We start from the raw sequence: 23,713 nt of genomic DNA, 5'->3' as shown, positions 1-23,713 counted from the left end.
ATGTAGCTAAATCCAATTGAATGGAACACAATGCTTGGCTTTGATTTGGTTTGCTCCTTACATTTTATTTGGATAACCATGCTATCAAGTCGAGTGTCAATACAAAGAACAGATTAAAATGGTCGAACACCAATAGATGCCACGATAAGGAAAAGTGATATGATCACTATAACGTATAATGATAATATATTAAAATGGTCGGGTACCAATAGATGCCATGATAAGGAAAAGTGATATGATCACTATAAAGGAAATGATAAAAGAGGAAAGACTTAAATTGACATGCAAGATTGTATAAAAAGACATGAACTTACTAAATTTAACTGAGCATATTACCATTGAAATAGAAGAATGGCAAAAAATAATTCATGTAGCTAAATCCAATTGAATGGAACACAATGCTTGGCTTTGATTTGGTTTGCTCCTTACATTTTATTTGGATAACCATTTTGTCAAGTGTCAATACAGAGACCAGATACATGAGCATCAAACGGGCATGAGAACATTTGTAATATCTTACTAAACCTGGTCATTATTTAAATCAATTCTAGTCAATCCCCAACGTGTTCAGAATCCATTGGAAGTACATATGTATTGCCTGTACAAAACTCAAAATTTGTTGCAGTTGCTCATAATATGTTATTAAGATCCTGGATTGCAATCTAGCTCGTCTAGTCGTCTTCTAGAAAGAAAAAGTAAAGAAAACGAACATTTATTCTTATAGCTTGTATGAACAAGGTGACATACATAATCTAAAACTCTGATACTGCTAATGCAATTTAAATATATATATATATATATATATCCAATAAAACAAAATTTACAAGACCTTAGTAACCAGTAACATCTCTGATTTAGTTGTTAATTGATTCCACAATGATTAAATTATGTACACTTGGTTGTAAAATCAAGATAACTCACTTGGTCAATCAAGCTTGCATTTGTGGAGACATTGCATGCAGACTGATGTAACCATATAGATGAAAAATATCAGCGCAAGCAGCAACACTGCCACATTGGATGGGAAACAGCATAATAAGGAACATAAACATGAAAAGGAAGTAGCAAATACACAAAAATATGATGCAGGGTCTTGCTGATTGTTAATTTTCCTCTTCATCCAGTTAAAAACATCTCGTTGAGCTGATAAGAAACATGCCAGAGACAATGAATCCACAATGCAAGAAGGCTATTTCTTTTATCAGTCATAAAGCAAGAAGGCTATACAGTGTCCACTTAGCCTCATTATTTTGAAATGATCTTATGCACACAAGATAAGAGCAGAGCCATTCTTCACAAGTCAAATGGGAAAAAAGGAAAGAAGAAGATGATGACTTGAAGCAAGTTTACTTTTCTCAGAAGATGTTAATTGCTTAACTTAAGAAATTGCTAAACAAATATAACAAAACATAGGAATTTTGAGTTGGTAACCCTGTGCTTTGGCATTGTTACAAATATAAATTCAGGTTTTCATTCTTTTTGTATAATCTCTTTTTTCTTTTTTTTTTTCTTTTGGCACTGGGGTGTCCAGATTCTTTTTGTGTAATCAATCTCAACTCTGAGATACCACATTCGCTGCCACATGCATCATGTTTCTATTAAACACAAAACCTTAACTTCATAAGTTTTTACCCTTTCCCAGGTTGGAATATCCTGTGACCATGTCATACATAATTCGAGCATAATATGGGTACCTTTTTCTCTTCTCAAGTGCATGATCCCTTATTTTATTTGATGAATATCTTGTCCTTCAAAAATAAGGAATGCCAAGATCTTCCTTCATACAATACCATAAAATTGTCTTTCTTATCCTTTTTCCCCACTATTCGGCATATCATTTTATTATTTTTATTTATTTACCATTGAATTAAGCAATCTAAAAGTAGTTGACTTCAACAAGACAAGACCGCACAAAATTTACACAATAGATGTCAACTTATAAAATGTCCAAACAAGAAGATAGTGTGCATTAATATAGAAAACCAAAAATGAGCAAATACTAAATCAAAGCAAACTAAGCATGATCTCCCAAGAATAGAAAATAAAGGAGTCTGTAAATGCAAAAAAAAATTGTTGGACACCCTATTTTTCAATAAATAAATAAATAAATAATACCATTTACCTCTAAATCAAATTACCAAAAGGAACAAACACAAACCCTAGCCACAGCCAGCCCTCCCTAGCTCCGACCAACGCTTCCCACGCTCTCAACTCCGCCAGCACCCCCTTCCAATTGCCGCCACCTCCTCCCCCTTCTTCTTCTTCTACTACAACCCCCTGCCGCCCCATTCTTCTTCCCTTGACCCATCTGTGACTCTCTCTCTCTCTCTCTCTCTCTCTCTCTCTCTCTCAATAGGGTGGTGGGTTAGAGTTAGGGTTTGAAAAGGAGAAAGGTGAGAGGTGGGGGGCATAAGGGAAGGAAGGAAAGGGAGTAGGGGACGTTGGGAAGGGACGGGAAGGGGAGGGTGTAGTGGGGAAGGTGAGGGGGGGCGGTTGACGAGGAAAGAAAGGGAGGGATGGTGGACAGTAGGAAGGAGGGAAGGGAAGGGAAGCCCAACAACGAAGGTGGTTGGTGGTAGGGTTGGGATTAATTTGAGTGTTCAAAGAGAAAAAAACAAAATTCAAATTTTAGAGTGGGGTGCATTTAAAGACACTCGAAAAGAAATTTATACACACTACATGATTTTCCATAAATGGCATAACTATGCTATTAGTCTAGAGGTGGCAAATAGATGGGTTTGGGTGGGTTTTTGACGAGTCAAAACAGGTTATGCATTTAAAACCACTCCATCTAAACCCATCCATAGGGGTGTGCACAGTGTAGTTCGGTGTGGTTTGTGGGTAAAATTATAAACCAACCCGTGAATAGTGGATTGGCAAATAACCAAATTGCGATTTGGACGGTTTGCGTTGTTTCAATTTGCTAGTTGATTAAAGAATAATTTTAAACAATTATCAAGCATTTGCATAATATATAACACTAATTTGTATAATATTTTTTATATATATAACACTAACTAATTTTACATAATATTTTTCATGTGTAACCTAAATTTACAACAAATTTCACATCTTAATCTCTCTCACATTTATTTTTACTTTGATATTTCATTAGAGGTAAAAAAAAAATATGTATTACATATAGCGGAGCGGAGCGGTTTCGAAGGCGAATTATAAATTTCAAACCGCGGTTAAAACTAACATGCAGTTAGCGGGCGGCTCGGTGTGAATTGGGCGGTGTTTTGCACAGGCCTACGCATCCATGTAATAAATGGTTTAAGCAGGTTGAGTGTTGAATTAGCTGAGTTGGACAAATGAACCTAACCATCTCGTTTGCTTCGTTGATTTTTTTTTCCCAATAGATGGTGGTAATGGCGGTGGTGGTGGTGGTGGCGGTGGTGGTGGCGGTGGTGGAGTGATAGTGGTGGAGTTATGGAAGTGGTGGTGGTGAAAATACAGGTAAAGGTGGTGGTGGTGGTAGTGGCGGTAGTGGCAATGGAAGTGGAGGTGGAGATGGTGGTAGTGAAGGTGTGGTCGAGGAGGTGGTACTTATTTAAATGGGTACCGACTGTCACAGCCTTAGATATTCGAGCTTACAGTGCGGCCTTAGATGCTTGTCACCTACTTGCATGCACTTAAGTTATCCTAACTTTGGAAGGGAGCTTAAGAGAAGCTAACACACCAAGAGAGTTTGAGGAAGAACTTTCACTAGAGAGAATTTTGAAGAAGATTCCAAGAGAGCTTGTATTCCTTGGAAGTTGGATGGCTTGGGCAAATGAAGCCCCCCCCCCCCCCCCTCTCTCTCTCTCTCTCTCTCCCCCCGCTCTTTACAAGCTTAAAATGAATAATCTAGAACCTTAAGGATAGAAAGTAATCAAATACTTCTATTAAATCCTCAAATTGACCATTCTAGAATGCACAAGACAATTATCTACATGTGTAGAATTATTTACAGTCTCTACATTTCTCTCCAAGACTCTAGGTAAAGTTCCAAGAACCCCTGAAGCCTTCAAGCATGTCATGTCCTGTATTTTTTTATAATTGACGTGTCAAAATGTCAATGTTATGTCGTGGGTCTCTATGTATGTGCTACTTAGGGGGCAACAATATAGAAATCCGTATCCAAAAGATGAGTATGCAAATAATCCATAGACATGAAGGGGAAGGGAAAAAAAAAAAGTAGATTACACTAACCTCCCTTAAGATTTTCATTAATACAATGCGCCCCATGTGGTTTTGGAAATGGTAGAGATCTCTTTTCTATTTTAGGAATCATATACAACTTCCCCCACCCATTCATTGGTCGTTTGTAAGAATAATGGTTTGGATGACATCATGTAATAATTGTTTAAATATCCATTTTACCCGTGACACATGTCACTTAAAAATTGTGAATTAAAAGTAATAAAAAAAATACTAAGAATTGACGACACATAAGCAAAATAAACCACATTTGGTTTACAATTATATTTATACTTTCTTCCCCTCTATATAGTTGCATACACTATATAGTTGTTGTATATAGTATACTGAAGAATGAGACCAATAGCAACCAGCAATTGATATATATATATATATCATACATAGATATATACTACTACAGAGACCAAATTTGCCTACATTTCCATAGTAGGGCTGTTCATAAAAGTGACCAACCCAGACCGACCCATCACGCTGCGGTCAATTTCGATGCCTGCTTTGGTCGGATACTGGTGTTAATCAATCAGGAAATCAAGTCTCAGTTCGGGCATCGGATTTAAAACCTTTAATCCGATTAAAACCCTACCGATTCGAGAAGATGTTTTAATTAACAAAATTGAATAGCTTTGAACGTTTCCAAGGTCATGTCTCTTCTCACATTTAATGCATCTCTCTCGATTAGAAAGTTTCAACATACAGCAGCATTCCTCCATTCCATCATTCAAGAGTCCTTTCGTCTCCTATCTCTCTCTCTTCTCTTATTTCTGTTAGATTTTCCTCTCTTTTTACGCTTATCAATAACTCCTCTTTTTCATCTCTCTCATTATTTACGTTACTCTCTCTCTCTCTCTCTCTAATTATTTCCTTCAGACTTTTCCTCTCCTCTCACTCTTATCATTAACTCTCTCTCTCACTACTTCAGTCAAGAGAGAAACTCTCTCTCTCATCTCTCCTTTATGTGTATATTCTATACAGAAAAAAAATATATAGATATTTTGTATGAGATGGTGGTGGTGGGTTAAGCTCACGGTAGAGATATCGCAGCAGCGGAAATGGTTGTACCCTTTCTGTATCTCACTTTCTCCTCTATCTCCCCCTCAACCCTTTATCTCCTCTGATCGCCCCCTCCCTAAACCGTCTCCTCCCTCCATTTTTTATCATCCTGACTTGAAACCTCATTTCCTTCCCTCTACCCTCTTTGATCTTCTTCCCAAGAACTCTCACTCCCCTCCTCCTTTTCCTACGATGCTGTTGAATTGAGGAAGATGCTGGAGTTGCACCACTGACCAAAGCCCGACTGGTTTTTCTACAACCCGAAGATGCCAGTTTCGAAGCAATGGTCAGACCAGACGAGTTTGGTTGCTTTGTTCTTCAAACCGATGTCATCGGTTCGGTTAGCGGTGGCCCAAAAAACCGAGCCAATCCGACCCGTGAATAGCCCTATTCCATAGACATAATAGCATCAATCACCTACCTGAGCCACCCTATTGATGTTGAACACACTACCACCAACACTTTCAATACCCCATTCACCTTCCACCTCTGCTTACTCATCCTCCTCCCCGATCAATAGGTGGCGAGGTGACTACATCAAGGGGTAAAATTGAGAGAGAGAGAGGAGAAGAAGAAGAAGAAGAAGAAGAATATTTGGTTACTAGATTACACATATTTTTATAGGCTAAAGACTTTCCTACTTCTATAAAGACTATTGACTCAAATTTGGAAACTAGGAATATTTGGTTACTACAAATATTCCTATGACTATGACATCCAATTCCATTTCAACTATAATTTATAATAGAAAACTTTGATAACTTCTAATTCTACTCCAACTTCAAAATAAGAAACTTGGACCTTTTTGACCACTACGATTATTCTAGATTTAACAAAACCTATATATAATGACCCATTTAATAAATTGATCCGAAATAAGACCATGGGCGACCCCTACAGCCCATGTCCAACAATTATTGAAATTAGCATAACACCCTTAACTACTAAACACTACCATGGACACTTCTCTTTGGACCAAAAAGGCTTCTTGATGATCATGGAACACTTAGACTTTGTTTTGGGCTATTAGTCTATTAGTCCAAACTCAGTTTTTCTCGGTTTGTAGGACAATCAAAATTTCATATAGAGCAAATAAATCTCAGCAAGCCATCATATCAAACAGAACGCAATTATAGATATTGAAAAATGTTGCAAATTCAAGATCGCATACCAGCTAAAGCACAAAAGAAGAAAATAACCAAGCGATATCTGACAATCCAAGGTAGATTAACTTCAAGAGAGCAATATTTCTGATATTCTCCTGCTTCCACGGTGATTTTAGAGTTTCTTGCTTGGAGTTCTAGTAATGTGCTATTCATGCTCATAACTGGCAATCCATTTGCATCCCTAACTTCAATTTTCAAACTCACTGGAGTAGCATCCCAATTTATCTCTATCGCTCCAAAATTTGGTTGCCCTAAAAGATGTTTACATTTTAGAAGGTCAAAATTTGAAGGTCCAAGTTGAAAAAATTGAGGGGAAAAGCATACCATATGTGCATGACCTGGATCTACAGCTTTTGTCCATTACTCTCAAGGTACTTGGTGTCAACCACGCCAGGAACCTCACTAGGAAATGTAACGGTGGCAGGACTGCTTTCTCAACAGCTTGGGTAAGCCCACTTGAGGTTATGTCATACAAGGGATATCCACTAGCACAGTCATATCGTGTAATTTCTCCAAAATGAACATCTCCGCTTATGAAGAAGACTCCATCCCTCTATGCAAAAAAGAAAAATGCACACGAGTTATTGGACTAAAGCAATTCAAATGTATAGCATAGCAGGTAGCTTATATCCTATTTTGGAGCAGAATGAAGAAAAGAAAAGAAGAAAATATAAATTGGGCAGCCACTTTGTGCAGATTATGCCAAAGGGTAGGTCTGTAACCAATGTACTCCTCCCAGACCCTATCAAATGGGACTAAACTGGGCGTACTTCTTCTTAATCTTCCCTAGAGTCCCAGTGCTAGTGTGAAAAACATATGGCAAGTAGATCATGAGTGAAAGCGGTTCAGTTCAAATAAATTAAACTTGAAGTAGTCCATTTAAGTTACAGAATAAGCAGAAGATAATTCACCTTACTATCAGCAATCAACTTAAAAAGATGAATCCTCTCCTTCGGGAAACGTCCCCATGACTCCATATAAAACAAAGGGCCAGTTACTGCAGAGAGATTTGATATAACCTGAAAGAAGAAATAGATGTGCACATTGTGCAAATAAAATTGACTGAAAAAACTGCAAAATTTCAAGCAATAAATGAAGCAGAAAACTACAAAGCTTATGAATATAAAATTGGCATCATGAGACATGTCTACTCATCACTTAAAATTACCACAGGATTGCAATTAGAGTTTGTTTGCCACGTACTGACCAATCCATCCTTTGGGCAAACATTAAAAGAAAAACATGCAATGAGTACTGGTAGGACTCATAAAAGCTGCCAACTTGGCTGCAAGTAATGCCATTAGTTAATTATGAAAAAGGGCATTAACAGGGAGGATCAAAAAAATTTAGGCTAGAAACCAAAGCTAAGGTTCTTGTCATGTACTTAGCTAGAGCTTCAACTCTAACAAATAAATGCAAGACAAATAATTGTCAGTATTCTCATTAATATGCTTGGATCTAATGAGTCATTAGATCCAAGCATATTGCACACCATATTAAAACCAAATGAAATATCCTGCTTCCAGCCTGCTCCATACAGAATGTTCCATACCAGATTGAAACAAGATTATATGGCCCAAATTCCAACCAACCGACCAAAATTTAACCTGTTTTGGGTCAATCCAACTAATCCAATTTTTGTTAGCTGGTTTAATCATATTGCAGCTATTTAGGAGACAAGCAGCCAACAACAAGAAGGGATTCCTCTAATGAGTTAGCTCATCCTCACAGGATCATAACTCTTTGTCCCTGACAACTCTTTCAATATTTCGTAATGCATTCCATTATTGTATTCCATATGTTATTAGTATCACATTTTAAATTCCACATTTTTTAAATATTTTATCCAAACATTTCTAATTTCTCACCTTTTAGATTCCACCAACAGTTCGTGGGTTTTAGAGCCTGTTTGGTGCAGTTTCTTGCAAGTTAAAAGTTGATAATCATAATCACAAGCTAAAAGCACCCCTTCCCCTTCTTCTCAATAATCAGCTTATTTAAGCTTTTTATGCTATTTATGCCTCATAAGCTGTGCACATAAGTTGCCCTCCAAAATAAAAGAAAATAAAAAAAGGCAATAAGCAGCCCCATAAGTTGCACCAAACAGGGTCTTTCTAGTTCGATATCACCCTGCAATGTATATATCTAGTGTTGTTAGTCTATTTTGTAATCAAAGTCTCTCTGGGAACAACCTTGACAAGTTTGGCGGTCCTTTTTTCTTACTAAAAAATCTATTTGACTCTTATTGGACCAGTTACAAGTGTCTCTCGCTCTTCTAAAGAAAGCATTGGTTAATATGAGATCAAATGCTGTTGTGAAATTTAAAATGCCTATTCCAAACTCTTTTTGGTCACCAAAGAAAAGAAGTCACCTTCTTTTCTGTACAACTATCTTAGGGCATATAGTTGAGCATGAGAGTATTCAAATCAGATGGAATAGGACAAAATTGAAGCAATCAAGAATGGCAGCCACCAATTAGTGTTTTAAAATTGAGATTGCTCTTGGGGTTGGCCAACTGCTATCAATGGTTCATGGAGGGCCACTCAAGGATTCCACCCACTTGACATAGTTGCTTAAAAAGAATAAGGGTTCGGCTTGGATGGACGAGTGCCACAAAGCCTTTGACGAGCTCAAAGCAAGCCACGTCAAGAGTGAAAGGAAGCATATGCATGGTGAAATTTTAAAAAAATTCTTTCAATTCTTAAAACCCATGATCATGTTTGTGATGTATACAACCCTCAAACTCAACCATCCATAGAGATAGTTAGGATAAATACCTCAAGCACAAAATCCAATTCCACGCTTGATCTTTGAAGTCCACTCGAATCCAAAACCATTCAATTGTCCAACCTCTAAAAGTATCCACACAAAGCAAAACTTGAATACAAAGGTACTCTCAAACTTCACAAGTTTACGAGTGTAGGAGTGGTAGCTCTTATGAAGACTCTTATTTATACAACTAGATAAAATTGTTCCATAAAATTAGTCTGTCTTGTCCTACAAGAAATAAACTTTATCACAATTAAACCTTTAATGAAGGTAAGGTCCTATTAACTCTCATAATTCCTTCATATAATGTCCTGAACAAGCCAATAGGATATAAAAAATTGTCGAACCCCCAACTCCATCATATGTGCTCAATCTAACTGATATAACTCATATTGGTGAAATTAGAAACTCTTTTCTAATTATCACCCTAGCCTAGTGTTACACGCCAACCAAGCGGAAGCCTTGCCAAAGGGCTGCAGACGTGTGTGGCGCTAGTTTACTCTCTTTAACTATCCGGCCAAGCTCGCACAAGGGTGTTTACAACGGCAAGCAAACACAAGAAGTTAGTAGGTGAGCAACAAGGTTGGAGATGTGCCACAATATAACAATCAACTAGCTAAGTAAAGTAAGCAACAAGAAGCCACAACAATGCACAATACTTGTGTAATAGAATATTTTGGTTGGCTATTTTTGGTGACAAATTTAATTGTTTTGGAGTGTTAAGTGTGAGGGTATTTTCGTAAAAGTCTCGTACTCATCTATCCTATCACACAAGGAATCAAGCTTCGCTCCATTACTCAATCAGGTAAGGTTTGCACACATGTTTCAATTGCATTGGAAAAAGTTTTTCACAAAAAGAGTTTTACAAGTATATAAAAACCTATCCTAAATTGGTTCTAAAAGGAATACAAAAACCTATCCTAAATTGGTTTTGAAAAACTGTTTTTCGATATAAATGCCTCCATAATTTGTTTTACAGTATCCTAAATATTTTACACACAGCCAAAACTTGTGAGATCTCTAGAATAATTCTGAACTTCAATTCCCATATTTATGAGAGAATTTTTTTTGAGATAATTTGTCAAAAACCCTCAAAACCTTTGCATATCTTTGCATTGTTCGTTCTACACTCAAGGCTGGTTGGGCAATCAGAGCCGTTTGTGAATGGAGATTGGAGCTAAAGCTTTGTGGTGTCTTGAAGATCAAGAAGCCTGATTGGGTCAGATTGTGCTCATAGAGTTATTACAAGTCATTGTGTTAGGTAAACCTAAGTGAAGGTTGTAAGTCCTCTCGACTTTGTCTTATATTCTTGGATCTTCTAGTGAATTTCATTGAGTGTTGGGACCGTAGCTTTTTACCCTTTCGGGTTTTCCACGTTAAATCTTGTGTTCATGTGATTGATTATTCATGTGTTAATTGATTAAATTCAACATAAAATTGAAACTTTTAATAGGATAGCCTATTCACTCCCCTCTAGGCTCAATATATTTGGACTTTGTAATTTCAATTGGTATCAGAGCAACGGTTGCTCATTGACGTAGTTTGACCACTAGAGTTGATCATGTTCCGTTGTCAGAGTCTGAATCAGAAGAGTCTGATGAGGCTATCCAAGATGCTTACAAAGAGTTGTATGATGAATTTTGTGAATTAAAAAGAGTAAGTTGAATCTGAATTCTAAATTTTAGAACTCTTGAAAAGAAAGTAGAAATTCTTAAAGCTGATATTGTTGATAAAATTACTGAAATCCTTAGTCTTAAAACTCATGGAACTGTAATGGCAGATAAAATTGTTGGTTTAGATAAGGATATGAATGATTTGAGAGAAAAACTAGGTAGTTCAGAGTCTAGGGTTGCAGAACTTCAATCAGAATTAGTAACAACCAAAGATTCTTTGAAAAGACTATCTAGTGGAAAAGAAAAACTTGATAAAATTATGATGATAGGACAATATGATAAAAACTAGTTTAGGATTTAATGGGAAAGATGTAAAGGAAACCAAGGTTGCGTTTGGTAGAGCTTTGTAATTATGATTTGAGAATATGAGTTGTATTTTGAGTTTGTGAGGTTTGGAATTATGATTTGAGTGTAGAAAATTTGTTTGGTAAAGAGATTTGAAAATAGTTTTGAATTGAGTGGGGAATTGTTGATGTGACATTTGATATTTGATACAAAAATTTACAACTCATAACCAAAAAATTATTTTAAAGCACATAAAATTTTTTTAAAAATTCAGACAATATTTTTTTCGAATATATAAAAATTAACATATCAATTGTAAAAAAATAAATAAAAAATAAATAAATAAATTACTGTTCCGGTCAACCGGCCGGACGTCCCGTTAGGCCAAATTTTTTAAAAAAAAATTGAAAATCGCACTCGATTTTAACAGAATACACAGAGCTTTCTGCAGAGTTGTGGAAAATTAATTCCACAACTCCATCCAAACATCATACTCAAACTACCACGTTGAAAACTAATGTGAAAACGGTTCCAAACAGAGCCCAAGTTTCTCAAAATCTCGGATGATGGGTCTAGTACCTCCTATAGCCATTCTCTAGAACCTCCTAAGTCTGAACCTAAGAAGCAAGTGAAAAATACTATCAAATTTGTTCCTATGTGTCACCACTGTGGTATTAAGGGTCACATTTGTCCTAATTGTCAGAGGTTGAAACAAAATAGGTCTTCTAGGAATCCTTCGAGAGGTTAATCAAATAAGGGGAGTACCGGTTTTCTTCGTCATCTAGAGGCACTAGCAAACCAATCTAGGAACCTTAGTTTTGAGGCAAATAGGTTGTCTTCTGTTGCTAGGCAGGGTCCTTCAATTAATCACAATCAATTTGCCAATAGGAAGCCTGGGAATAACAAGAAAGAAAAGAAATTCAAGATTGTTAGGCAAAGTTCATCCCCCAAGAGTGTCTCGAAACCCATTGAGTCAAAGGTTAGAAAAGTTTGGGTTAGGAAAGATACTCTTCATTTTTCTTTTGACTAACTTAGTCAAAGTAGGTCACTCTAGTGTGCTAGGCTTCCTTATCATTCATCTAGAGTTGACATTCCATTCATTACATTTTTTTTTTTCTTTGCATTATTTTTATTAAAAAAAAATGTTAGAATTTAATGGTTGCATGCTAGGACATACTTTGATTTCTTGTATTTTTTTTTTATTAATATTATTTTATTTTGCATGCTTGTGTGAGATACCAGAATCTTATTTATCTTGAATACATTGGCATAATTATTTTATGCTGTTTGATGTCATAACACCTACACAGTGAGAAGTGTGATATGAGCAAATCTTATGATAATCAAAAGTTTCTTTAGTTGCTTTGTAAAGCGTTGTAAGCATTGACCTGATTGACCCACATTTGTCGCTTACCTTTGACAACTTACCCAGCTCTGTACCAAGTGACCGGGCCTCTTGCCTCACTACGCTTCAAGTGTTTGCAACAAACAGTGGGAGTTTTGGGTTTGCTTTGCTAATATTCATTCAAGTTTGTAGCCTTTTTAACTAGAGTAAGTAAGCTCGTAGGGGTGTCTTCGCACCTAGTGCCCTAAAACCATCTGGTTTGGGATTCATTGGCCTAAAGCTCGCTACATGGGTTATCTAGAAAGCTTAAGGGACTTCGTTGTAACTTACAAATTTTTTTTAAAAAAACTATGGTGTAATTTTTTAAAAGAAAAAGGTGTATTCATGTCTTAGGTCCAAATCCCGGGTTTGCAATCTGTGTCTGATTGTTCACTGAACTTTATGTAGCACCTTAAGAAACTTCCGCATTCTTGAGTTTTTTCTTGGTACACTGATCACATGCACCATTCACTTGATTGATGAGAGCTTGATTGTTTTACTCAATAAATACTTGTTCATGTTTCTCTTCTCTTGTTATGCTTCATGATTTATCATTCTCCAAGCATGTTGGTCATCTTGTTGGTCATCTTGCTTGATTGTACATAGAACACAGATTCGGGTACGCTGATTTATCTAACATATCTGAGATTTTGTGTGCATTTATTTTTGAGAGGTTGTTCTTATTTGTAAATCCCGCTTGCTTGAGTGCTTGAAAAATTTTGCAGGGTGCATTCCTTAGGGGTAGTTGTGGGAGAAATTTACCTTAGAATCTTCTTTTAGAGTTGATAGAAATTGATAGGATTTAAGGGGAGTTGTACATTCTTATGGTTTATCCATTATTGAACTAGGAATTGTGGTTTCTTCTCATCCATTTTGGATTGTTGTGACAAAAGGGGGAGAAAGTTAATGATGGTGGTGATACTTTCAGAGTAAAATATATGTTCTTATTTGCTCATACTTCTGATATCTACTATAATTTTATAATGATTGATGTTGATTATTCCTATCACTTTGCGATTCACAAGGTATATTTGTTATGTGTGTTTCAGGAACATAAAGTTGGTTGTGTTGATTACAGTTCAGAAAATCGTCTCAAATTCTATGTTTGTGGGTAGCATAGGATTTAATGTCAATCTCTTGCAATTGTATTAATTTCATTGAGTTGTAATGTTTTGTCACAAAAATGCCAAAGGGTGATATTGTAATAGAATATATTTGGTTGGCTATTTTTAATGACAAATTTAGTTGTTTTGGAGTGTTAGAATATTTTAGAAGCATGAGGGTATTTTCATAAAAGTGTCATACTCAGTTATCCTATCATAGAAGGAATCAAGTTTCGCTCCATTACCCGATCAGGTAAGGTTTGCATGTATGTTTCAATTGCATTGGAAAAGGTTTTTCACAAAAAGTGTTTTACAAGAACATAAAAACCTATCCTAAATTGGTTCTAAAAGGAATACAAAAAACTATCCTCAATTGGTTTTGGAAAACCTTTTTTTCTATATAAACGCCTCCATAATTTATTTTACACATAGCCAAAACTTGTGAGATCTCTAGAATAATTCTGAACTTCAATTCCCATATTTATGAGAGAATTTTTTTGAGATAGTTTTTCAAAAACCCTCAAAACCTCTACATATCTTTGCATTGTTCATTCTACACTCGAGGCCAATTGGGTAATCGAAGCCGTTCATGAACAGAGATCAAAGTTGAAGCTTCATGGTGTTCTGAAGATCAAGAATGTTGGCTTGGTCAAACTATGCTTGTGGAGTTACTACAAGTCATTGTGTTAGGTAAACCTAGGTGAAGGTTGTAAGTCCTCTCCACTTTGTCTTTGTATTCTTGGATCTTCTAGTGGATTTCATTGAGTATTGGGACCGTGATTTTTTATCCTTTTGGGATTTCCACGTTAAATCTTGTGTTCATGTGTGATTGATTATTCATGTGTTAATTGGTTAAATTGATTAAATTGAACATAAAATTGAAAATGTTAATTGGATAGCCTATTCACTCCCCTCTAGACTCAGTATATTCGGACTCTATAATTTCCAATTTGTATCAAAATGAGCCTTTTTATTAAGCAAAAGATTGCATTACATATGTTGAACAAGGTTACAAAGGGCATACAAGCTAAGTCAAAAACAAAAGTTCAAGGAAGCTTACTAACCTTCTACTCCCCTGTGTTAGCACCTTCTACTTGAAGGCTGCATGGTTGACATTGGCAGCACCTTGCACCAATGTCCAATTAAGACCACGGCATGATGGTGGCATGCCAAAACAACAAGGTGAAACATTGATGAAGTGCTGAGGCAGCAACACAGGACCCTTGGCCAAAGTATGGGCAGCAGTGGCACAAATGCAAGGCATTAACATGACCCGAATGTGGGCTGCAGCATACTTGGGGGTTCAAAGCATTCAGTAGGCAAAACTTGGTCTGGGGGCCAAGACAACCAAATTCGTGGCTGACTGAGAAGGCAAACAACATGGGCAGTTTTAAGGCAGTTATGCTTGTTTGGCAGCAGTTACCCATGTTGAGCAAAAGACAAGGCAAGTCTGGACAGCTGGAATCAAGGCGGGGAGTTAACAGCAGTTACTAGCAGTTATGTCCCAGAAATGATCCTAAGTCCCAAGGCAGTTGGGGGTGTCAACTGCCATGCCACTTGGCATGCTTTCCTTGTAATGCTGGTTGTAAGCTTGTAACTGATTGTAAGCCTATTTAGGCATAAGCCATGGAACTCGAAAATTAACTAAATGTTGGTAAGAGTTTCCATAGGTATCCTTTGTATTGTTGGTGCAATTAATAAAGGTTGGGGTTTTCTTGTAATCTCTTGTTGCCTATTCTCTTACTTGTTATAGCACTTTGTGTGTGCGTGTATTCATACTTGGCTGAGACTAAGTGTCCAACTTAGTGCCATTGCAGGCTGGAATTTTGAAACAAAAATTGACCCTGTAACAATTGGTATCAGAGCACGGTTATGCTCTAATGGTTTCTGGCATAGATGCCTTAAAAGAACGAGTAACGCGGTTGGAAAATCTTGTTGGTGACCCTACTGACGAGAACCGCTCACTGACAGATCGATTGGATGTTGTGGCCTTAGGGTTTCTTGCCCTTGAGACCTCGACAGCAGATCGGTTCAAAGACATGTTGACAGATGTGCTAGCCATTTCGGAGTCCTGGAAAGACAAGTTTCAAGAAGTTGTGGATGAACTGTCCCTTCTGAAGAAGGCTATCTGTGGGCATACAAATTCAGAAAAGACTCCTTCGAAAATTAAAGTTCCAGACCCTAAAGCTTTTGGTGGGAATTGAAGTGCCAAGGAACTTGAGAATTTTCTGTGGGACATGGAGCAGTATTTCAGGGCTGCTCATGTGCCTGAAGGAGAGAAGGTTACAATCACAAGCATGTACCTTACTGGTGATGCTAAACACTGGTGGCGTGCACGTGTCAGGGATAATGCTCGGCCAGAGATCTCAACATGGGAGACTCTAAAGAAGGAAATGAAGGAACAATTCCTTCCTTGCAACACATCTTGGGTTGCAAGAGACGCCCTGAAGCGGTTGAAGCATTCCGAATTGGTGAGAGATTATGTGAAAGAATTCAGTTCTTTGATGCTGGACATCAAGAACATGTCGGAGGAAGATAAACTCTTCAATTTTATGTCTGAGTTGCAGAATTGGGCCCAATTGGAACTTCGGAGACTCGGTGTCAAAGATTTGCCCTCTGCCATAGCTGCAGCAAATGGTTTGCTTGACTACAAGTTAAGCAAGGAACCCACTACAGAAACCAGCAAACCCAAGAAGAAAGGAAAAGAGAAGACGAGAGAGAAGAAGTCTGGTTTCAAGAAGGGGAAAGAGGGTTCCAAGTACAAACAGAAGGGGGATTCTTCTCAGACCAACAGTGGGAAATCTAATAAAGGGTGTTACATCTGTGATGGACCCCATAGAGCGAAAGACTGTCCCAAGCGTGAGAACCTTAACGCTATGGTCGCGGAAGATGGCAAAGAGGAGTCGGATTCTGAGGGGCCGACTAGGGTAAACCCCTTACAATTGCTCAATGCAATTCATGCGGACAGAGTCCCTACTACTGGTCTAATGTACATCAAGGTGGCATTGGCGGGTACCGACATTTCGGCGATGGTAGACACCGGCGCCACGCATAACTTTCTGTCAAAAAAAGTTGTGCAGACCCTCGGATTGCAAGTTACCCAAAGTACCAGTCGAATCAAGGCAGTAAACTTGGCGGCTCAATTGGTACAAGGAATGGCTTCCAAAGTATCGATCACAGTTGGAGAATGGACTGGACGGGTTAACTTGATGGTGGTTCCTTTGGATGATTTCAATGTCATCTTAGGAAATGATTTCTTTGTCACTGCAAAAGTGGCTTTGATGCCATATTTGGGTGGGATACTTATTTCGGATGAAGACAAGCCTTGCTTTGTCGCTAGTTGCAGTAAATCAGACAAAGGCAAGGGCACAAAGAGGAAGATGGAGACCCTCTCAGCCATTCAAGTGCACAACGGTTTGAAAAAGGGCGCATAGACTTATCTTGCTGCCTTGGTGGAAATCAAACCTGATCTATCAGTAGAAGTGCCGGATGAAGTGGCAGAAGTGTTGAGGGAATTTGAGGATGTGATGCCTCCGGAGTTGCCAAAGTCCCTTCCTCCTCGGCGTGCCACTGATCATAAAAAAGAGTTGATTCCGGGTGCTAAGCCTCCAGCGAAGGCACCCTACAGAATGTCCCCAATGGAACTTTCGGAGTTGCGAAGGCAATTGACGGACTTATTGGATGCTGGACTGGTTCAGCCATCCAAAGCCCCTTTCGGTGCCCCAGTGCTTTTTCAAAAGAAGCAAGATGGAAGTTTGCGCATGTGTGTGGATTACCGGGCTCTCAACAAAGTGACGATAAAGAACAAGTATCCAGTCCCTTTGGTGGCAGACCTATTTGATCAATTGTGCAAAGCCACTTACTTCACAAAATTGGATTTACGTGCTAGCTATTGGCAAGTCCGAGTGACTCATCATGTGTTACGAGGTATGGGTCTTTTGAGTTCCTTTAATGCCGTTTGGGTTAACTAATGCCCCGGCTACATTCTGTAATCTTATGAATGATGTGTTCAATGACTATGTCGATCAGTTTGTTGTTTATTTGGATGATATTGTAATATATAGTGAGTCCCTAGAGGATCACTTGTCCCACCTTCGGATGGTGTTCACTCGGTTACAAGAACACCAGTTGTATGTCAAGAAGGAAAAATGTGAGTTTGCCCAGCGGGAAATTAAGTTTCTTGGCCATATCATTTGCCAAGGCCATGTCAAAATGGATGGAAGGAAGGTGCAGGCTATCATGGAATGGTCTTCACCCAACAATGTTGCGGAGTTACGATCCTTCTTAGGCTTGGCAGACTACTATCGGAAATTCATTAAGGGATATTCAAAGAAGGCCGCTCCCCTCACTGATTTGCTAAAGAAAGACCACAAATGGCATTGGTCCATTAATTGTCAAGAGGCCTTTGACAAACTGAAAAGTGCAATGGCAAGTGAACCGGTCTTGCAACTGCCTAGTTTCGAGTTGCCTTTCGAAGTACACACGGATGCCTCAGACAAAGCACTCGGAGGAGTACTGGTGCAGGAAGGACACCCAGTGGCCTTTGAAAGCAGGAAACTAAACGCTGCTGAGAAGAATTATTCAGCCCATGAGAAGGAAATGACGGCAGTTGTGCATTGCCTACTCACTTGGAGGGTCTATCGGTTGGGATCGAAGTTTTTGGTTCTTACTGATAATGTGGCTAATACATTCTTCAAAACTCAGAAAAAGTTGTCTCCAAGACAGGCCCGTTGGCAGGAATTCCTTGAAGAATATGGCTTTGAATGGCGACACAAGCCTGGACGACATAACCTAGTTGCTGATGCCTTAAGCCGGAAAGAGATAATTGAATATGTGGCTGCTATCTCCAACATTGAATCACAATTGCTGGAAAGGATCAGGGATAGTGCTGCCATTGACTCAGAATATCAACGGTTGGCACAGCAAGTAAAGGATGGAATTGCTCGTCGGTATTAGCTCGAAGATGGTCTTCTCCATGGCAAAGGAGATAGGCTATATGTCCCAAGTGTTGGGGGACTACGAATGGAACTTCTTAGAGAAACACAAGACCCGCAGTGGGCTGGTCATCCGGGGCAACAACGCATGATGGCTCTTTTGTCGCGTTCATATGTTTGGCCAAAACTGGAAAAAGACGTAGAGGCTTATGTCAAAACATGCATGGTGTGCCAATTGGACAAGACCGAAAGAAAGAAAGCAGCTGGGTTATTACAACCACTACCTGTCCCTGAGAAGCCTTAGGTTTCCATATCCATGGACTTTATCTCCGGATTTCCCAAAATCAATGGGATGCGCTCCATCATGGTAATTGTTGACCGTTTCTCTAAGTATGCTGTTTTTATCCCTGCTCCTCATGTTTGTCCCTCGGACGTTGCTGCTGATATATTTTATAAGTATGTTGTAAAATATTTTGGCTTACCTGAGGACATAATAAGCGACAGGGATACCCGGTTTACGGGAAGGTTTTGGACTGTGCTCTTTAATTTGCTGGGTTTCGAATTAAAGTTCTCCACAGCAAATCACCCTCAGACGGATGGTCAGACCGAGAGGATGAATGGATTGCTAGAGGAGTATCTCCGACATTATGTGACCGCAAGTCAAAAGAATTGGGTCGAATTGTTGGACCACGCACAGTTTTGCTACAATCTGCATAGATCATCTGCAACCGGGATGAGCCCGTTTGAATTGGCCACGGGGCAGCAACCCCTAACTCCTCACGAAGTGGCTAAAACAGGCTCTGGTGGTAGATGTCCAGCAGCATACCGCTTTGCAAGGACCAAACTAGAATTGTTGGAAGAAGCACAAGACAGTTTGGCCAAAGCAAGCAAGCGAATGAAGAAGTATGCTGACAAAGGGCGAAGACCCTTAGAGTTCAAAGTGGGTGACAAAGTGCTACTGAAGCTTACTCCACATATCTAGAAGAAGATAAGCAGTAAGACAGTGCACCGTGGCTTAATTCCGAAATATGATGGCCCCTTTGAAGTCTTAAAACGCGTGGGCAATGTTGCATACAGGCTAGTGCTGCCTGATCGGTTGAAAATCCACCCAACTTTCCATGTTAGTTTTTTGAAACCATTTCATGAGGATCAAACAAACTTGACAAGGAAACAAGCTCGGAGAGCACCCCCGATGATCAGAAAACAGTTTGACAAGGCGGTGGAACAGATTCTTGATCACAAGACCGAGGGTCAAAGCAAAAAGAATCGAAGGACCCATTACTTAGCAAAGTGGAAGGGTTCCCCCGAATCAGATGCAAGTTGGGAAAAGGACGTAACATTGTGGCAATTTGGAAAACAAGTCCAGGAGTACTTGAAGACCCTACCAACGAGGACGTTGGCTTCTTCTGGTGGGGGTGGTTTGTTAGCACCTTCTACTTGAAGGCTGCATGGTTGACATTGGCAGCACCTTGCACCAATGTCCAACCAAGACCACGGCATGATGATGGCATGCCAAAACAGCAAGGTGAAACATTGATGAAGTGCTGAGGCAGCAGCACAGGACCCTTGGCCAAAGTATGGGCAGCAGTGGCACAAATGCAAGGCATTAACATGACCCAAATGTGGGCTGCGGCATACTTGGGGGTTCAAAGCATTCAGTAGGCAAAACTTGGTCTGGGGGCCAAGACAACCAAATTCGTGGCTGACTGAGAAGGCAAACAACATGGGCAGTTTAAGGCAGTTATGCTTGTCTGGCAGCAGTTACCCATGTTGAGCAAAAGACAAGGCAAGTTTGGACACTTGGAATCAAGGCAGGGAGTTAACAGCAGTTACTAGCAGTTATGTCCCAGAAATGATCCTAAGTCCCTAGGCAGTTGGGGGTGTCAACTGCCATGCCACTTGGCATGCTTTCCTTATAATGCTAGTTGTAAGCTTGTAACTGATTGTAAGCCTATTTAGGCATAAGCCATGGAACTCGAAAATTAACTAAGTGTTGGTAAGAGTTTCCATAGGCACCCTTTGTATTGTTGGTGCAATTAATAAAGGTTGGGGTTTTCCTGTAATCTCTTGTTGCCTATTCTCTTATTTGTTATAGCACTTTGTGTGTGTGTGTGTGTATTCATACTTGGCTAAGACTAAGGATTGGTTTGGGATGTTCTAAAAAAGTGCACTTTTTGACTTATTGGCTTATATGGGTTGGGTTGGGTTTGGGTTAGGTTTGATGTGATGTGTTAGAGAGGTGATGTGATTTAAATAAGATGATGTGACTTAAATAGGATAGTGACTTTTTGACTTTTTGTATTATTTAGTTTATACCAAACCAACCCTAAGTGTCCAACTTAGTGCCATTGCAGGCTGGAATTTTGAAATAAAAATTGGCCCTGTAAGATAATAGCTTTTTGAGGGGCATTTCCCTAAATAAGCTAAAATAATAAATCAATTCCCAAACTAAGCCTAGTTTTGAAAGAATTCCCAAAATAAGCTAACTCGCGGTTCACAATCGCGATTTCAACATATTTGCACCTATCTCGCGTGAAAGTTGGTAAATCTTAAATTCATGGTTACAAAAAGCGCTTTTGATTAAGAAATCGCGGTTACAAAACGCGATTTTAATTAATTTTTTTTTCTTCTGAACTCGCTGTTCTGAACCACGATTTTATCCAAAAAAAAATTTCTTCTGAACTCGCTGTTCCTAACCACAATTTTATGAAAAAAAAAATTTCTCCTGAACTCGCTGTTTCGAATCACGCTTTTAGACCAAAAACTTTTTCTGCTGAAATCGTGGTTGTGAACCACGATTTCAATACTGATTTGCCAAGACCAACTGATGGCTAATGTAAAGTATACACAGTTGGACTAATAAAGCTATTTCATAAAAAAAAAAATAAAAAAATAAAAAAATAAAAAAATCTAACAAATAAATTTCTAAAAATAAAAATAAAAATAAAATTCTAAAAATTTACCCTACCTTAGTGTTTAGGGATAAAATTTATTTTTTTATTTTACTAAAATAAAAATTAATAAATTTTAAGAATTAAACCCTAAACCTTAAAATAAAAAAAATAAAATTTATCCGTAAACACTAAGGTAGCGTTTGGTAACGTTTACGTTTTTTGTTTATATTTATGAAAATTTTATATACTAGTTTTTATTTATTTTTAGAAAAACATAAATTACAAACGAGTTTGGTTTGAACAAAATGTTTAAAAAAATTTATAAAATTTAAATGCGTTTAGTTTTAAAATGTTTCAAATATTTTAAAAACGTAAAATAAAAAATATGTTTGTTCAAGTCTAAAATATTGAAAAAATAATTATTTGAAAAAAAATTTAATTGGGAAAAAAAATATTTCAAAAAAATTTAATTTAAAAAAAAGATTAATTGAAAAAAAAAACTAATAGAAACAAAAATTAATTGAAAAAAATTATTTGGTCTTAATTTCAATTATTTGGTCTTATGTTTTTTCAATTATTTGAAATTAAGACCAAATAATTTTTTTTCAATTATTTTTTTCAATTAATTTTTTTTTCTATTAATTTTTTTTTTCAAATATTTTTTTTCCCAATTAATTTTTTTTTTCAAATAATTTTTTTTTTCAATTAAATTTTATAAAATTTTTTTAAACAATAATTATTTTATAAAATTTTCTTTCAATTATTTGTTTAGGGATAAATAATTGTTTAGGGATAAAATTTTCAAATAATTATTTTCTTTCAATAATTATTTTATAAAAATTTTTAAACATTTTGCTCAAACCAAACTCGTTTGTAATTTATGTTTTTCTAAAAATAAATAAAAACTAGTTTATAAAATTTTCATAAATATAAACAAAAAACGTAAACGTTACCAAACGCTACCTTAGTGTTTACGGATAAATTTTATTTTTTTTATTTTAAGGTTTAGGGTTTAATTCTTAAAATTTATTTATTTTTATTTTAGTAAAATAAAAAAAATAAATTTTATCCCTAAACACTAAGGTAGCGTAAATTTTTAGAATTTTATTTTTATTTTTATTTTTAGAAATTTATTTGTTAGATTTTTTTATTATTATTTTTTTTTTATATGAAATAGCTTTATTAGTCCAACTGTGTATACTTTACATTAGCCATCAGTTGGTCTTGGCAAATCAGTATTGAAGAAAAAGTTTTTGGTCTAAAAGCGTGATTCGAAACAGCGAGTTCAGAAGAAATTTTTTTTTTCATAAAATCGTGGTTAGGAACAGCGAGTTCAGAAGAAATTTTTTTTTTGATAAAATCGTGGTTCAGAACAGCGAGTTCAGAAGAAAAAAAAATTAATTAAAATCGCGTTTTGTAACCGCGATTTCTTAATCAAAAGCGCTTTTTGTGACCACGAATTTAAGATTTACCAACTTTCACGCGAGATAGGTGCAAATATGTTGAAATCGCGATTGTGAACCGCGAGTTAGCTTATTTTGGGAATTCTTTCAAAACTAGACTTAGTTTGGGAATTAATTTATTATTTTAGCTTATTTAGGGAAATGCCCCGCTTTTTGAGCCACTAACAAAGTGGCAGGGGAAAACATCCTTTATGTTTGAGGAATCATAATGAATTTTCAAAAATTCTACAAAATGAGAAAAATTACAAGTTTTGGCCCTAAGACACCTTTCATACTATAATACTTGCATAAAAATTACAAGGCAAAAAGAGTCCATTTTGGTCCTCCAAATAGTGGCCAAAAGCTGCTGGTGCACAGGTGCTGCAGTTGGCATGGGTGCTGGCTGGTGCAAGCTGGGCGCACACCCACACAAAGGCTGGCAGGTGTGGGCCCATGCCTGCAAGCATGGGCAAGTGCGAGGCCATGTGCGCACGGCAGGCCTGGGTAGGCGCTGGCATGCGCATGTGGCTGGGCGTTGGCGTGCTAGGCATGGCACTGGGCGCTGGCGCCTGCATGTGCACGCCGGCTGGTTTGCAGTTGTTGAGTGATCAATTTCACCCTCAAAACAGCTACCTGTCTAAACACCAATGTTGCAAGCCAGTATTGAGCACTCAAGCAGTCTTCTCTCCGCTCAAGCGGTGACCTTAGCCCAAATTTTCTATATTGACCTGTTTCATTTGACCAGGCCTGTTTGGGACCAACCTTTGTACTTGGATAGCCTCTTTGACCTTATTGTCCTTCTATTGGGTC

At 37.7% G+C, this 23,713-nt stretch overlaps 1 protein-coding gene across 2 annotated transcripts in view; it reads right to left on the bottom strand.

The window, feature by feature from the left end:
* Positions 1–313: 313 nt before the first annotated feature.
* Positions 314–23,713, bottom strand: part of LOC114289648 (uncharacterized) — a 39,888-nt gene continuing 16,488 nt past the window's right edge. The window contains exons 6-10 of one of the 2 annotated variants that reach the window (XM_028233423.2): positions 7,331–7,438; positions 6,744–6,972; positions 6,425–6,670; positions 922–1,008; positions 314–682 (exon numbers count right to left, since the gene is read on the bottom strand). In XM_028233423.2, coding sequence (XP_028089224.2) covers positions 926–1,008; positions 6,425–6,670; positions 6,744–6,972; positions 7,331–7,438 — 666 coding nt within the window. In that variant the 3' untranslated portion in view covers positions 314–682; positions 922–925. The remainder of the gene's footprint in view (positions 683–921; positions 1,009–6,424; positions 6,671–6,743; positions 6,973–7,330; positions 7,439–23,713) is intronic. The other variant, XM_028233428.2, reaches the window with a different exon arrangement.

The sequence above is a fragment of the Camellia sinensis genome, chromosome 6 (genome assembly GCF_055761805.1).
Source record: "Camellia sinensis isolate YWXY chromosome 6, ASM5576180v1, whole genome shotgun sequence".
NCBI lineage: Eukaryota > Viridiplantae > Streptophyta > Magnoliopsida > Ericales > Theaceae > Camellia > Camellia sinensis.
Note: the sequence above shows the minus strand (reverse complement) of the source record. Positions and strands in the feature narration are given on the sequence as shown.